The following is a 14457-nucleotide window of genomic DNA, read 5'->3' as shown; positions in this document are numbered from 1 at the left end:
CCTGGTTGTGCTGAGCAGCTTTCCAAGCCTGAGTGGGGCCTCGCCAGCCTCCGCGAGCAGCCAGCCGAGCCCCAGGCTGTCAACACTGTTGTTAGGAACAAGGACAGGCTGTCGTTCCACTCGTCGGAGCCACCGGCCCTCCTGCCCCCTTGGGACTGGCAGAGAGATCTGCCCTCTGTACCAGGGCTTCCCCACGACGTGTTCCCAGAGCGGTGCTCTGACCACAGGGGTAAATGGTGACAGGGGTTTGGGAACCTGGTGAACCATTCCCGACCCAGCCTGAGGCGGCGCTCGTGTGCAGTTGCATAGAGGCTCTGAGAAGTCCTGCTGTGGGGAAACCTGCTCCGCTGTACTGAGCCCCGGATCCCCTCTTATTTGGTCGCAGGTTCCTAGATCACCGCTGTCCTGTGACCTGCATGTCAGGAACCCTGCCCTGAACGCCTCCAACTTCTGCTGTCGTTTGTCAGTGACCTGCAGGCGTGTGCTCAGGTCCCTTTCTGCACCTGTTGCCTAGGCCTGGTCTCAGGAAAGGACCTGGCCCCCTTGGCCCCCTCCTCTGCCATGTTCCCATCGTCATCCTACCCTTTTGCTCTGGGGAGTTCTGGGGGCCTGAACCAGGCCAAGGACAAACTAGCCCGTTCGGAGGGCTTATGGGACCCTGGGTCCTGGTGTGGCCGCTGGATGCTCTACACTTGTTCAGGGCTCTGGGTCGGAGCCCATGATGGGAGGGGAGGATTAGTGAGCCCTGTGGTCCGTGGGCAGTGGGCAGTGGGGGCCCTGGGTGAGCCGTGTGAGAGGTTAGCCCTGAGAAATGGGCATGCAGGCTAGGTGGGCACCTGTGGTGTGTGTCTGACAGTAGGGTTAGGTTTCAGGGGCCTCACTTAGCACCCAGAGAGAGCAGAGGGTGGGGATGGCTGGGGGACCTCAAGCAGTGACTGACTGGAAGGGTCCCAGCAAGCAGAGTGGGGTGAGGAGGGGGCTGCCTCTGCAGTCCACTGAGCCATCCGGTTTCAGGTCTGATGGCCGAGCCCTGGAAGGAGTCCTGCGTGAGTGTCGGGGTGCGTGGGCGGGAAGGATGGCCGCTGCGGAGAATGGGTGTGACTTGGGGGTGCACGGGGATGGGGAGGCAGTGGCTCTGCCAAATGCGACCAGTAAGGGCTGGAGGCTGAGATGCCGCACGTCGCCTCAGGCCCTGCAGCCTCCCATTCCAGCAGCAGGACCCCAGCAGCACCTGCCACCTCTGCCTGCAGCTGTCCATGCCCTGCCCTCCTCTGAGGTGCCCTGAGCGCTCACTGACATTGATGTCATGGGGGAGGGGGAGGCGTCGTGTTAGGACTGGCTCCCCAGGAAGGCTCTGGTCCTACATCTCACACCGCCCCCCGGTATGTGCCGGGAGACGAGAACGGTGCCTTCCCTTCCCTCCGCTTGGCCAGATCGACGACTCCTCTCTCCCGCCTGGATTCCGGAATCCGCCAGAGCATGGGTTGCTCAGCAAGACCAGTGGCAGCAGCTGCCTTGTGTTTGTCACAACAATAGTTAAAGAATAAAATCCAACATGCAGAGTGACTCCACTCCGGAGCCCGCGATTCCCTCTCTCCCTTCACGCACAGTCCCCGCGCCTGCCCCCCCCTGGGCTTGTGGCACAACCTTTCCGCGGGAGTCAGGATGCTGGCACCAGAATCATAATGCCGTTTTCTCCGAAGGCGCGGGGAGCCTCTCACCTGTCTGCAGAAACATGTGGCGGGAAGAGCAGCCCAGAGCCTTATCCGTTCGTTTGTAGTTTGGGTTCTAGAGGCTCTGGCTTTGCTGGCCTGGATTCAGGCTCGTGATTGCGTCTCTGTTTCCTGTGGCTGGAGAAGCTTAGGAGAGAAGAAGGTGGGGCACAGCGAGCTCCTCCTGGCCCCTTTGAATAGGTTTCTGAGCGGGATGTTAGAACAGAAGGGAGCTCGCGTGGAGGGCAGAGGTTCCAGAGCAGGGCACTCAGCTGTGACTCTGAGACCGCAGCAACCAGCCGCAGCCGTGTCCTTGCTGGAGCATCAGACAGTCCAGCGGCGAGGGCTGGGGTGAAAAGGGGTCTGCAGGCGTTAGTGACCCTTCCTCCTGTCCTTCATCCTCAGCCTTAGTTAGTTCCCAGCTATGTCCTTGGGTTCACTAAGGAACTGGAGTGTGCTCATGTCTAACTGTTATTTATTGGCTCCACTTTTTTTTTTTTTTCTTGGAGAAGATGCTTTGTGTTCAGAGCCCCATCAGAAGGGTTCTAGGTTCCCGGGCTGAGGACCCGCGCTGTCCCGTGTGCTGGAGTAAGTCACGCGGACGGCACAGACGCCGCGGGGGTTGGTCGGGTGTGTGTTAGTGTGCACAGCCATTCGGAGGCTGCGCCCTCTGCTTCGGCGAATCTGTTCCTTAACTCCTGCTTCCCACGCCATTTGAGTACATGATCCTGGCCACCATCATTGCCAACTGCATCGTCTTGGCCCTGGAGCAGCATCTTCCCGAGGATGACAAGACCCCCATGTCCCGAAGACTGGTATGTGCCTCCCTCCTTTCCCCTTCCTCCCACCCCGTCCTCTTCCCTGGGTCCCTTCTCCTCTGCTCCATCACCTGGCCCCTTCCCCTCCTCCCCACCCTACAGGACTATGAGGAACCCCAATGGGATGCACAAGGGCAAGAGGACCGACGTTTCAAACCCCTGCTGCCAGCAAGTTCTGAGGGCATTGCAGACGCTGTGTACCAGCTGCAGGGCAGCCAGACAGGAAGAAGGGGCGGGGACAGGGCCCATTCTCTTCCCTCCCTTAGTAAGGGACTAAAGGGAGGTAAAGGGGAGAGGATGGAGGATGCTCACAGCCTGTGTCCTCCAGCCCCCACATGTCCTACCTGTGCAGGCGTCCCATAGGAGAGGGGGCAGGTCAGAGCGGGGTGGCCAGGGCATGCGTTTGCCTGCCCCTCACAAAGCTTAGCCCTCCCTGACTGGCACTCTGCTCCGCATCCCACAGGAGAAGACGGAACCGTATTTCATTGGGATCTTTTGCTTTGAAGCTGGGATCAAAATCGTGGCCCTGGGGTTCATCTTCCATAAGGGCTCATACCTCCGCAATGGCTGGAATGTCATGGACTTCATCGTGGTTCTCAGCGGGTGAGTCCCCTTCTTGTCTCTTCTTTGTGCATGGGGGTGCTGTGGTGTTCTGAAGTAGCTGATGCAGCGCACCCCAGGTGCAGAGGAAACAGTCGATGATAAAATTCTCCCAAGGTGCTGGACCATAGGCGACCCCCCGCGCTGGTCCTCTGCGGGGGCCATGGAACCACGGTCTGGCTGCCGCCGCCTCTGGTTTCCCATCCTGTGCTTCGCTAGTGCTGAGCACATGTCCCGGCTGGTCTTAGCCTGAGGGGCACCCCCAAAAGATGGGCCAAGAGATGCATCAGGTGCCGTTTTTGTCCTAATCTGGAGAAGACCCCCAACCTATCTTCCGAACTGATCACTGAGGCTCGCGTTGTGACAACAGACATGTTTATGATTTGCAGATTTCTCAGCACGAGGAGGCACAAAACGGAATCCCACTAATGCTCCATAGATCACCCTTTTGGACATTAGTGCAGCGGTAGCACATGGCCACTGACGCGAGTCAGAGGCAGCACGTCTGTCTGCGTGTCTGACTGTCCGTCCCTTCCGTGGGGACGAATGGGCCAGCCTGTTTCGGGCCGAGCCAGCGCCACTGGCAGCTCATGGGAGGGGCCTCGGGGCTGGTGGTGACGGGCATGCTCACTGGGCTTTTGTGGCTTCTTGTTGGCCTTTGTGGTAGGTGGTTCTCGGTGCCTGTCGAGGAGGCCAGCCCGGTCCCTGGGCAGCCTGCGTCCTCTGTGGGCGTGGCAGCAGAAGGGGGCATGGAGATCCTTACCCAGCGTCTGTCGGACAGCAGCTCACACCTGTGAGGGAAAGAAGAGCGTGGACTAGAAAGAGAGGGGGCTACGGGCTACCATTATGATTGGCCGAAGTGGGCGGGGAGCAAAGTAGGATTTCTTCCAGGGAATAGCCAGAGGAGGGGGCAGGGAACGTCTGAGAAGAGGAAGAGCTTGGGAACATGTGTGTGTATCGGGCGTCTCCTACACTAGACATAGTACTCGTCATTTTAGCCACACCGACTGCCATCAGGTGAGCGGGCTGAAGGTGTAGAGACTGGAACTCACCAGGGGAAGCTCCTAGGCCGCAGGCTCCTCCGTGCGGGGAGCAGAGACATGGAAAGAGATGACTATTTGTGTTGAAAAACACCTGTTGCCTTACGAACGGCCTTTCTGAAGGTGCTTGTTCTAAAAGAAAATTCTACTGCATTTTAAATATGAGCTAGTACACAAAGACACAATTTGTACATAGCGTTTCAGAAATACGTGGTCATAGAACATGCAGCACACCTGGGCGATGTTTTATTATTTAGTTTTCCCAGCTCCGTCGGGATATGATTGACAAACGAAAATTGCCTGTAGTGAAGGTGTATCATGTGATGTTTTGAAATACATATACTTTGCGAAGTGATTATCACAGCCAAGCTAATTAACATATCCATCACCTCACCTAGTTACCTTATTGTGTGTGTGTGGTGAGAACCCTTGAGATTGCTCTCTTAGCACATTTCAAGTATGAAATGCATTATTATTACCTATGTCACCATGCTGTACAGTGGGCCTCCAGGACGTATTCATCTGAAAGTGTCTACCCTTTGATAGTTTCTCCCCCTTCCCCCGCCCTCCAGTCCCTGGTAACCACCACTCTTTGTTACTATAACTTCGATTTGTGTTTTCAACGCCGCACACAAGTGACGTCATACAGAACGTGTCTTTCTGTGTCTGGCTTATTTCTTAGTATAAAGCCCTCTAGGTTCGTCCATGTTGTCACCAGTGGCGGGGCTTCCTTCTTTTTCAGGGCAGAATACTATTTGATTGTGTGTGTGCTGTGCATATACGCACACCCACACACACACATGCAGCACATTCTTTATCCCCTCATCTGCTCACAGCCTCAGGTTGTTTCCGGGTCTTGGTTCCTGTGCACAGTGCTAGATGAACATGGGAATGCAGATGAGTCTTTTCATGACAGTGATTCTGTTTCCTTCAGATATGTACCCAGAAGTGCAGTTGCTGGATCCTATGGTAGTTGGAGTTTCCATTTTGTGAGGAACCTCCATACTGTGTTCCACAGTGGCTGCGCCAATGCACATTCCCACCAGCAGTGCGCGAGGGTTCCCTATCCTGCACATCCTCGCCAACACTTCATGGTTTTGCTTTTTGATGATGACTGGGTGATGTTGTAAGCATCCCTGAGACCAATAATATATGCTATGTAGTAACAGGCATAGGTAAGAATCCATCGTTTAGAAGTGGGATTCTGTCTAGAAGAACAGTACTGTGATGTGTGTGGTACATGTTAGATCACCTGAGTCCTTGGTCACCCTGAGTCCTGTGTGTTAGACATCACGTGAAATTTCTCATCTCATCTATTTATTTTTATTTTAAACTATCCTATATGTTCATTGAAGAAAATATAGAAAAGACAGATAAGTCAGAAGAAGAAGAAGAAGAAGAAGAAGAAGAAGAAGAAGAAGAAGAAGAAAACCAGTTCGTTGATGAAAAGTTCCTGATTGTTTTGTAGTATTTCCTTCCAGCCCTTAAGTGCTAAGCAAGCTCTCTTTTCTATGCCTGTAATTTTCCTGCCTGTTCTTAACATAGTAAGAGCATATCATGTGTGTCTCCATGTTTTCGTTATAATCTGTACTGACTGGTCAGCAGTTTGTTAAATAGATCGGCACAGCGTATTTCCCCAGTTTTGCAAGGATTTGGCACTTAGGTTCCTCTCTGTTTGGGACTGTTATTAATAATTATTCAAGATGCTCCAGTGTACCTCGTTGGGACGCCCCCTTTCAGAGGCATTGTGACCTGCTGAAGTGCTTCTAAAGGTGCAGCTGCCATTCTGGTGTAGCACCTGGGGACTAGGCTGCGTGGGGGAAGGTGGAGGACTGGACCCTTCGGCGGGATGAGAGCAGACAAAGCAGGAGGCCAGCACCGCCTTCCCACAAGGGCTGCGTGTGGTCCAAGGAGCGGATTTGTGGGGGTCAGCAGGGTCCTCTGTCCACGCCTGCATGAGTGGGGGTACGGGTTCTGAGCCCTTGGCCAAGTCACTCACCCCTCTGTTCTATGTCCACCCAGCCCTTGGATCGCCCATTGGCTTTGCTGAATGGCCCCTGCTGTCCATCTGAGCCAATAGGACCTTGTCCCGTCCTGCCTGCACCTGCTGATTTCTTTCCGTCTCCTTCATTCACATGTGAACACGCTCGAGGGGAAGGCTTGGTGTCTTGAGATCGGCACTGAGGGCTGCGGCCGTGTGCCCCAGGACTGGATGCTCAGGTCCGGCCTTACATGTACACGGTGCTCCATCTGCCACATCACCTTGCGTCTCAGGCACACATTTCTCACGCTGGGACATCTCGAGAATCAGCCTGTGTCTTACCGTCACGGCATGACACAGGTTACTGACAGCATTTCTCTCTCTTTCTCTGGTATATAGTCATGGGGCCTCATATTACTGCTGGGGTCTGCAATGCAGTGAAATGCTTTGTGACATGGGCCCAGGGAGGTGGCGGAGCAGGCTTGGGAGAGGGGTCACCTGGTGCTCGGAGAGGTGAAGTGCTCAGCTCAAAGCCATCTGCCTCTTGACAGCAGGTGCAGGGGCTGGAACTGTGCCCTCCGACCCAGGGCTGGTGCTCTTCCCCTGCCCGGGGCAGCCCCCTCCAGGCTCCCTGACACCTGCCCCCACAGCTGTCCTGCTGGCAGCTCTTACTCCCACCTCAGCTCCAGGCGTCACCTCCCATTTTGTCCTGTGTGCAAGAGGAGTGACAGGTGCCGGAGCCTGACACAGCCCCGGGCAGCGGCTGCATGACTTCTCACCTCCTGGTGTGTGACTGGAGCGGAGGGAAGAGGGTGTTGGGGTGTCACACAGCTGGCTCCCTGAAAGGCCTCTGTCACTGACATTTGCTAAGAGAAGGGGCACCTGGGTGACCACGGTCTGCCTTCACCTCTGACCTTTATCATTCTAAAGTCCGGAAGTTGTGGGCGTTCGTGATGTGAAAGTCCATTTGTATACATTATTCATCCAGTCCTCATAATCCCCCCAGTGGGATCTTGTTACTGTATAGAGGAAGACAGAGAGGCTTGTGACCCACCGGGAGTGACCGGCTCAAGGGCTGCAGCCCCCGCGTCTGGCTCCAAGCCCCTCCTCAGCTCTCACAGCCCACCCGGCAGACGTGGCGCAGCTTCCCAGGCTCCATGGGTCTCGCTCCTTGAATGCACATCCCTTCACCCCCTCGAAGCATGTGCCCTGGGCTTCGGGAGGGGCACAACCAGGCAGCTGTCCCTGACCCAAAGCTGAGGCTTCACTGTGACTTGAAGAGGACCCGAGACCCCTATATCCATCCTGACTTCTCTCTGTGGGCGGGGAATAAAACTTTCTGGTCTGTGGTTAAGAAGGCGTGTAACGCTCATGGCTTAATGTGTAAAGTCTGGATCGGAAATTCTAGATTGTTTCTTCATTAATTGGCTTGTTCATTCACTCATTGTCCATCCGTCCATCCATCCATCCATCCATCCATCCAACAAAACTGTGCTGTTGAATACTCAAGCAGCTGCCGAGACTGAGACACACCAAAGTTAATGTATTCCCATTTCTACAAAAAAAAAAAAAACAGTGGAATTTGCCATTTTTTAACCAACTGTTAGCTTACATAACTTGCAATCTTCTCTTGTATCGGTGACAGTTCAAGAGATGCTATTTCTAAACATTTGTCAGGCCACCTGGAGAATTCAAGATAATTTTAAGCCCCTATTATATATTAACCTCAGTAATAAGCCACAGCGCCTGGAACAGATGGACAAACGGCAGAGGAGGGTGGGCGCTCAAAGGCTCCCCTGAGCCATGGGCAGAACAGGAACGCGAGGCTGCGGGCTGCGTCCTCCAGTCCCGCTCATCTCCGGAGCCCCGGGCCTGGATGCCAGTAGGTACTTAATAAATGCGAGTTGAACTGACTGTTTGCTTCACCCCAGATTCTCTCATCCCCTGTGGGAATCAAAGGCGGGCGCTGAGCGAGCCCGGGGCTGGGCGGAGGGTTGTCTATTCCCAACCCTGCTTTCCCCGTGGTCTGGCTGAACCAGGCAGTACCCACGCCCGTCTCACACACCTGTGGCTCAGCCCCATTTGCTCGCGTTCTGATCACTCCTCCAGGGAAATGAAAGCTGGGAGCTCAATCTCTGGGTCAGTGAGAGATGAGCTTCCAGCAACTGGGGCTATTTATGGGTTTACTCGGTGTTACCTCTTGGGGATTGCCCCCTGGGTGATGGGGTGGGGGAAGGTCAGGGCTAAACATGAAGACCCAACCTCCTAGAGGTGGCTGTGGGTGGGGGAAGGGCAAGGAGAAGGCAGCTGACTCACATCACCTGGCATTAGCCGTAGAATGACAGCTGCCATTTATCGAACCGCCCGCCAACAACTATGTTTTTATGTCCACATATATAAATAAATACGTGTCATTTCTAATCCTAACTATCGCACTGCCAGATAAGCATGATTAGGCCTGGTTGTTACCCAGGCCCATTTTATGGATGAGGAAGCCAAGACACAGACAATTTGCCCAAAGTCAAGTGGTCGGTGTGGTAAAGTCAGAATTTGAACCCAGGCCTGTTTGCTGAAGTCCGGGGTGCCCTCCTAAGCTCAGTGATGTTGCCTGTGCCGCCGTAGGAATTGAATCTTGTCTCCGTACGTCTCTGTGCCTCTCCAGGGTCGGGCTGCGTGGGGAGAAGTGTGCCCCCCTTCAGGGTGGGAACGCCTTCTTTTCAGGTGTATGTCAGAGTGTTGGTGCTGTTACAGCTGCAGTGGAATGTTGGTGACTGTTTATCTTTCCACCAACAAACTCAATCAGCTCGGGACAGTCTGCCACCGGTTTTCCGCTCTGCTGCACCCTTCAGGCGAGTCCCCGGGGCGCTGCTGGAGAGGGGGCAGGTCCGAGCCTGGGCTCATCCTCCTTCCTCTGCCAAGGCCATCACCTGTCCCCGCCCCCCTGTCTTCTTCCAAGCTCTTCAAGAGACGTCATGGAGTACCTACAACTTGCCAGGCACTGTGCTGGGTGTGGGTGGGCAGGCTGAGAGCCACATCCTGGAAACCCAAAGGGCACCAGTCTCACTTTGGGGGACTCGGGGACACTTCCTGAAGGAAGAAACCTCTCCAATGGGCTATCAGGATGGTTAGGCAGACAAGGAGAGGACCTCCTCTGGGAGAAAGGGGGCCGTGCACGTGAGAACCCTTGAAGGTGAGCGTGCTTCTGGGGACGTGGGGGCTGAGCCCTGGGAGAGGAGCCCGCAGCGCCCCCAGCGGCCAGCTAGCCCGAGCCGGGAGCTTGTACCTCCGCCCGAGCTAGTGGGAGCCACTGCAGGCTTTGAGCAGCGCTGCGTGGTCGGTCTTATCCCGGAATCAGGTCCCAGGAGAGGGCATGGAAGGGAGAAGGAGGCCCTGGCCATCTCCTCAGCTGTCGTTGGGCGGGGCTGTGCACCACCCAGCAGGGCGAGGGGACAAGGGAAGGGAGCAGGGAGGGGGAGCCCGAGGAGATGCTGCAGAACCGCTGGGCGCTGCTGGTTGCTGTGCGGGGGGGCCCCGCGGTGGCCAGTGGCACCTGCGGAGCGGTGCAGCCAAGCCCGTGGGCGGGAGGACGCCATCTGGAGCTAAATATACCCCCACAGGCATTTCGAGAGGGTTTCTGTAAGGAGGCCACCCTAACACTTGCTTCCCGAGCAGCGAACGATCGAGGAAAGCACACTTTTCCTGTCGCAGCACAGTCTCCGAGGTGCTGGGAATGTGGAGGAGGTGTCGCGATGCAGTCCTGGGGCCCCCAGCCCGATTTAAATCTCGGCTGTAATGGTTCGCTGCACTTGGTATTTATATCGCCTTTCCGCGCAGCGAGCCCTGCAAGAGGGGCAGACCTGTCTTCTCCTCTCTGCTCTCAGGGGGCGCAGCGGGGGTGGGGAGCACGGCAGGAGCTGGGGAGGAGGGGTGGGTGAGAGCCTGGCATTTTGGAAATGGGGAAACTGAGGCCGGGGGAGGCGATGTCAGGGACTCAGAGCTACTCAGAGGAGCCCGCAGTAGCAAGAGACGCGGCCTCTTGTGCCTTCAGGCTGAGGTCGAGGTGCTGCCTCTCGGGTCCCCTCTCCCGGCTGAGCTGGTCTGCGGGGCCCCCCTCCTCACCAGCTCCGGGGGAGACACACAGCTCTTGCAGCCTCTCCTTGTAGGAACAGCGCCTGCTCTCCCTCCTGATGGGTGCAGGAGGGGAAAGATCGAGTTCAAACAGGGGGTTTTGATTCAGGGGAGAGGTGGGCACAAAGCAGCATGGGGAGCTGACAGGTCTCTCGTTAGCTTTGCGCTAGTGACAAACCCGCTCCTGCAGGGAGGGGCCACGGGAGAGGCCCGGTTGGCCGGTGACAGGCAGCCGAGCTGGGATCACTCCTTGGGTGATCGACACGCGTTTCTCCTCTATGTTCTGTCTCTCTTCTGTGTTGAGAGTCATCATTGGTTCGATCAGTAGATGTACACTGCGTCCCTGCTCTATTCTAGGGGGGAGACACTGCTGTTGGGACGGTTTCTCTGCGCCCAGAGGCTCTTCTTGCCACCTCGCTGACTGACAGGAGCTCAGACCCAGGAGGACTGAGCGGGGCCGGAACTGGCCAAGGTGCCAGCACAGGGCAGGAAGGCCAGAGGGAGCGGAGGAAGCTGCAGAGTCCCTGGGTGGTTTGCTCTGGGACTGTTGTCTGGCCCTGCAGTCATTCAGGGTCACATAGGGAGAGAAATTACGGCAGGTGCTTTCTAAGTCCGTGGCCCTGGGCCTGGAGGCCCATCTGGAGGCTGTTTTGCGCTGTGCGTGAGCGTTCGGCACAGAGGACAGCGGGGCGGAAAATCGGGGGCTGTTTGCAGAGATGGACACAGCAGAGACGCCGGTCTCTGGATTCACAAGACAGAGTGGGAAAGAAAAGGAGTGCGTGCATCTCCGTTCTGTGGGTGCACGCGTCTCCGCGCCTGGGGGGAGGCGCGTGCACCCTGAGGCCAGCCCGCCCACAGCTAAGCATGAACACGTCCGTGGAGCTGGGACCTGCCGCAGTTCTGTGCAGTGTACGTGCCTGAAGTCTGGGAGCAGCAGAGGTGGTGAGGGCAGAGGGCAGAGGGCAGAGGGCAGGGCAGCATGGGCCGGATAAAGAACAGGTAAAGGAAAGTTTAGGCTTGGCTCGCTGAAACCTCATCCTGGCTTTTACACCTGGGGGAGTAATGAATTTGTCCATCTTCCTCCTCGTCATTATTTTTCCCAGAAGAGAAAACTGAGGCCCCAGTGGCTAAGTCACTTGTCCAGGGTGGCGAGCGGGGGCTGGGATCCTGGTTTGTGTCACCCCAAATTCAGGACGCAGTTATAGTTATGTCCCCTTACCTCTGGCAGTACCTGCTACTTGATTGGGTTCAGGCCACCAAGCTGGTAGTAATAAGAAATGCGTTTGTGTTTTAATCAGGTGGCTGCGATCTATATGTACGCCTTATGTGGAAATAGTTTAACGCAGTGGGCTAAGTGGACGGGGGGCCCTGGGTCCCGGTCCCCACCCCACTGTACGTGCTGTCATGACACGGGGAGATACGTACCCCATCTCAGTTTTGGTTTCCTTATGAGACCTCACATATGAAGTGAAGGTGGCACCGCACCAGCTACCTCACCAGGCTGATGACAATGCTGTGGCCGACGGCGACGGCTCCCGGTTCTTATTCTACATGTGGACACCTGCAAATGTCATCTCAACGCCTGCGCGCATTGTTTTAAAGGTAGGAACATAGAACACGGCAGACATCGGCTCCATTTCACAGATGGGAGACCGAGGCTCAGAGGCTCAGTCACATGCTTGGAGCCCAGCAGTTACCAAGGGGAGGGCTGGCGTTTTCATTCCGTTCTCAACCAGTCCAAAGCTCGTGCTGTGTCTACCCACAGCGTGGCCGCCTCAGCAAAAGTGTTTTGAAAGACAAGGAGGCAAAATACAAAACCGTTGAGCAGTAATAGCTTTCCCCCACTACAGTGATATTATGAAGATAAATGTTAAAACACACGCAAGCACCTGAGTGCCTAAAATAAAAGGTGAATAAAAATTGGAAGTATGGTTCTGCAGACCTCATTCCGAATAGTCATTTATCTCCATAAAACTTGCTACCACAGAGACAAGTTTCGCTGCGACCTTTTGCAAATTTCAAAATTATGGTGAATTTAAAATCTTCACTCGTTGTCATTTTGTTTCAAGACTGTTTACTAAAAATTGAGCATAGACTATATATCTATCTTAGTTCCTCTTAGTAGTGGGTCTAATTTTCTCAAAACCAGTCCAATCCTTCTACAGTTGTCAATGACAACAAAGAAATTCTGAGAGAAAAAGTTGAAACACCAGGCCTTCATTTTTAACCTTATCGACGATGCAAATAATCTACTTCCCTGATTCTGTTCTTTTTGTCTTCCCTGTTTGTGTCTTCGCATTCACAAGTGAGAGGGCTGTGGATGTCACAAAGGAAGGCTGGAGAGAATGTCCCTCTTCCCTTCGGGGGGGACGTCCAGCCAGAGACCCTGCACAGAGCCTTCTGGTCATCGCACTGAGGAGAGCTAACAGGAGATACCTCCACCTTGTCATTTTCTTCTGTCTCGGCTGCCACTCTCCTGTCGGGAGCTGGGGCCTTGATGACAGATGGTTAGGAGAGGGACTCGAGGCCGTGGCCTTTCTCCCTGGCCTCAAATTCCGGGACAGTGACTGGGAAGCAGAGTGACAGGTGTAGCTGCTTCCCACTTCACATGACATTTGCAATGAAGAGTCGTGATCTCTGTCCCTGGGGGGGGTCCCATGCATCTCCCCTCTTCCCCACCACCCATCTGGGGTCAGGCTGGTCCTTGGGGAGTTGTTCCCTAGTCCAGGACCACACGGATGGCCGAGGGGGACCTGAACTAGAACAGAATGGGTTGGGGGTATCGTTGCTCTTAAGTCTTAATCAAAACTCTGGGTGGAGCTCCCAGCCCCGGCCCACTCAGGGCTGAGCCTGCCTAGCACCCATATCTGAAACTTTGAGATACGGGTTGGGGGAGACAGGGGGAGTCAGGAGAAGGTAAGAGAGAGGCAGCCAATGATAGCTGAGCGCCTCCTATGCTCCCAGCACTGTGCGGCCCGTGAGAGACACAGCCGTGCAGAGATCGGGCCCCTGTGGCCTTGGAGTCTGCTGCCAGCACAGGAGACAGATGTTCAATTAAACATAAATTGAATGGTGCCACGAAGGAGAAGTGTTGAAGCGCTGGGAGGATTCTACAGTGGGCCCTAACCTATCCTGAGGGGGAGAGCCAAGACAGTGGCGTGAGACCTAAAGACTGGGTCGCATCCGGTTAGAAAAACAAAAGAGAAGAGGGCAGGGGACAGGGTGAGGAGCGTGGAGGCAGAGGACAGGGCTGGTGACGGGAGAGGGCAGCGCAGGCCGGGGAAACACAGGGCGGCCAATGGGGCCTGGCATGCGCGGTGACCGAGAGGTTGGACCGAGAGGCAGGGATCACATCACTGGGGCTCACTGGCACCACCAAGGATGCTCCCTGGGAGGCCTTTGAACAGGGAAGTAGGCAGGTCTGCAGAACATGAATAGAAGTGGGACCATGTTTGCTCAGAAGAAGAGAGAACAACTTCCCTGAAAGATTCGAGTCTGCTCTGAATTAGGTGCACAGGCTGAATGTCCTCGAAGCTGCGGTCTCTTCTCTCGTGCCCCTCCTTCCAACACTGGCCCTCCACTATCATCTAACCTATTGGAACTGTTCCAAACCCCAGTCTATAGACCTTATAATTCTAGCCCATTACATGCTGAAGATCTGCTAACTCTGCCCGGAGCAGACACATCGTCCTGCCTTCTGGGCTTACACGCTGAGCATCTCCTACTGATTCGGATAATGGTTCAGAACTGATGAGTGTGTGGGCTTTTATTTTTGATGCTCGGCAGAGAAATTATTTTAAAAATGCTTTGCTGAGAACATTGCTATATGATTATTATTTTTCTGATAGAACAATAGAAGATCAAGCCAACCCACCTGCTTGTTTAGGGACCGGGTCTCTTTTTTCTACTTGCTAAGCTCCTGGCCCATCATGATGATGAGTCTGGATCCTCACTGAACCCTGGTTAATAACCACCAGAAATACAGCATTTTGTGATCTAGGGGCCCCTTCAGAGGAGAGCTCCAAGTATTCTGAAATTCACCCTCTACCCACTCCTCATTGGAAAAGGAAGTAGAGTCTCCCTCCCGGTTTCCTCTCTGAGTAGGTGTTACATTCTCGGTTCTAGAGACAGGCCACCCAGATGGATGCTTCACATCTGGGCTCTGGTACCAGAGATGG

At 55.0% G+C, this 14457-nt stretch overlaps 1 protein-coding gene across 3 annotated transcripts in view; it reads left to right on the top strand.

The window, feature by feature from the left end:
• CACNA1E (calcium voltage-gated channel subunit alpha1 E) overlaps positions 1 to 14457 on the top strand; it is a 281976-nt gene that overhangs the window by 33378 nt on the left and 234141 nt on the right. For all 3 annotated transcript variants that reach the window (XM_036272405.1, XM_036272404.1, XM_036272403.1), the window contains exons 2-3: positions 2422 to 2527; positions 2994 to 3133. In XM_036272405.1, coding sequence (XP_036128298.1) covers positions 2422 to 2527; positions 2994 to 3133 — 246 coding nt within the window. The remainder of the gene's footprint in view (positions 1 to 2421; positions 2528 to 2993; positions 3134 to 14457) is intronic.

This window comes from Molossus molossus, unplaced genomic scaffold (genome assembly GCF_014108415.1).
Source record: "Molossus molossus isolate mMolMol1 unplaced genomic scaffold, mMolMol1.p scaffold_m16_p_20, whole genome shotgun sequence".
Taxonomy (NCBI): domain Eukaryota; kingdom Metazoa; phylum Chordata; class Mammalia; order Chiroptera; family Molossidae; genus Molossus; species Molossus molossus.
The sequence above is the reverse complement of the archived record's forward strand: the minus strand, read 5'-3'. Positions and strand labels throughout refer to the sequence as shown.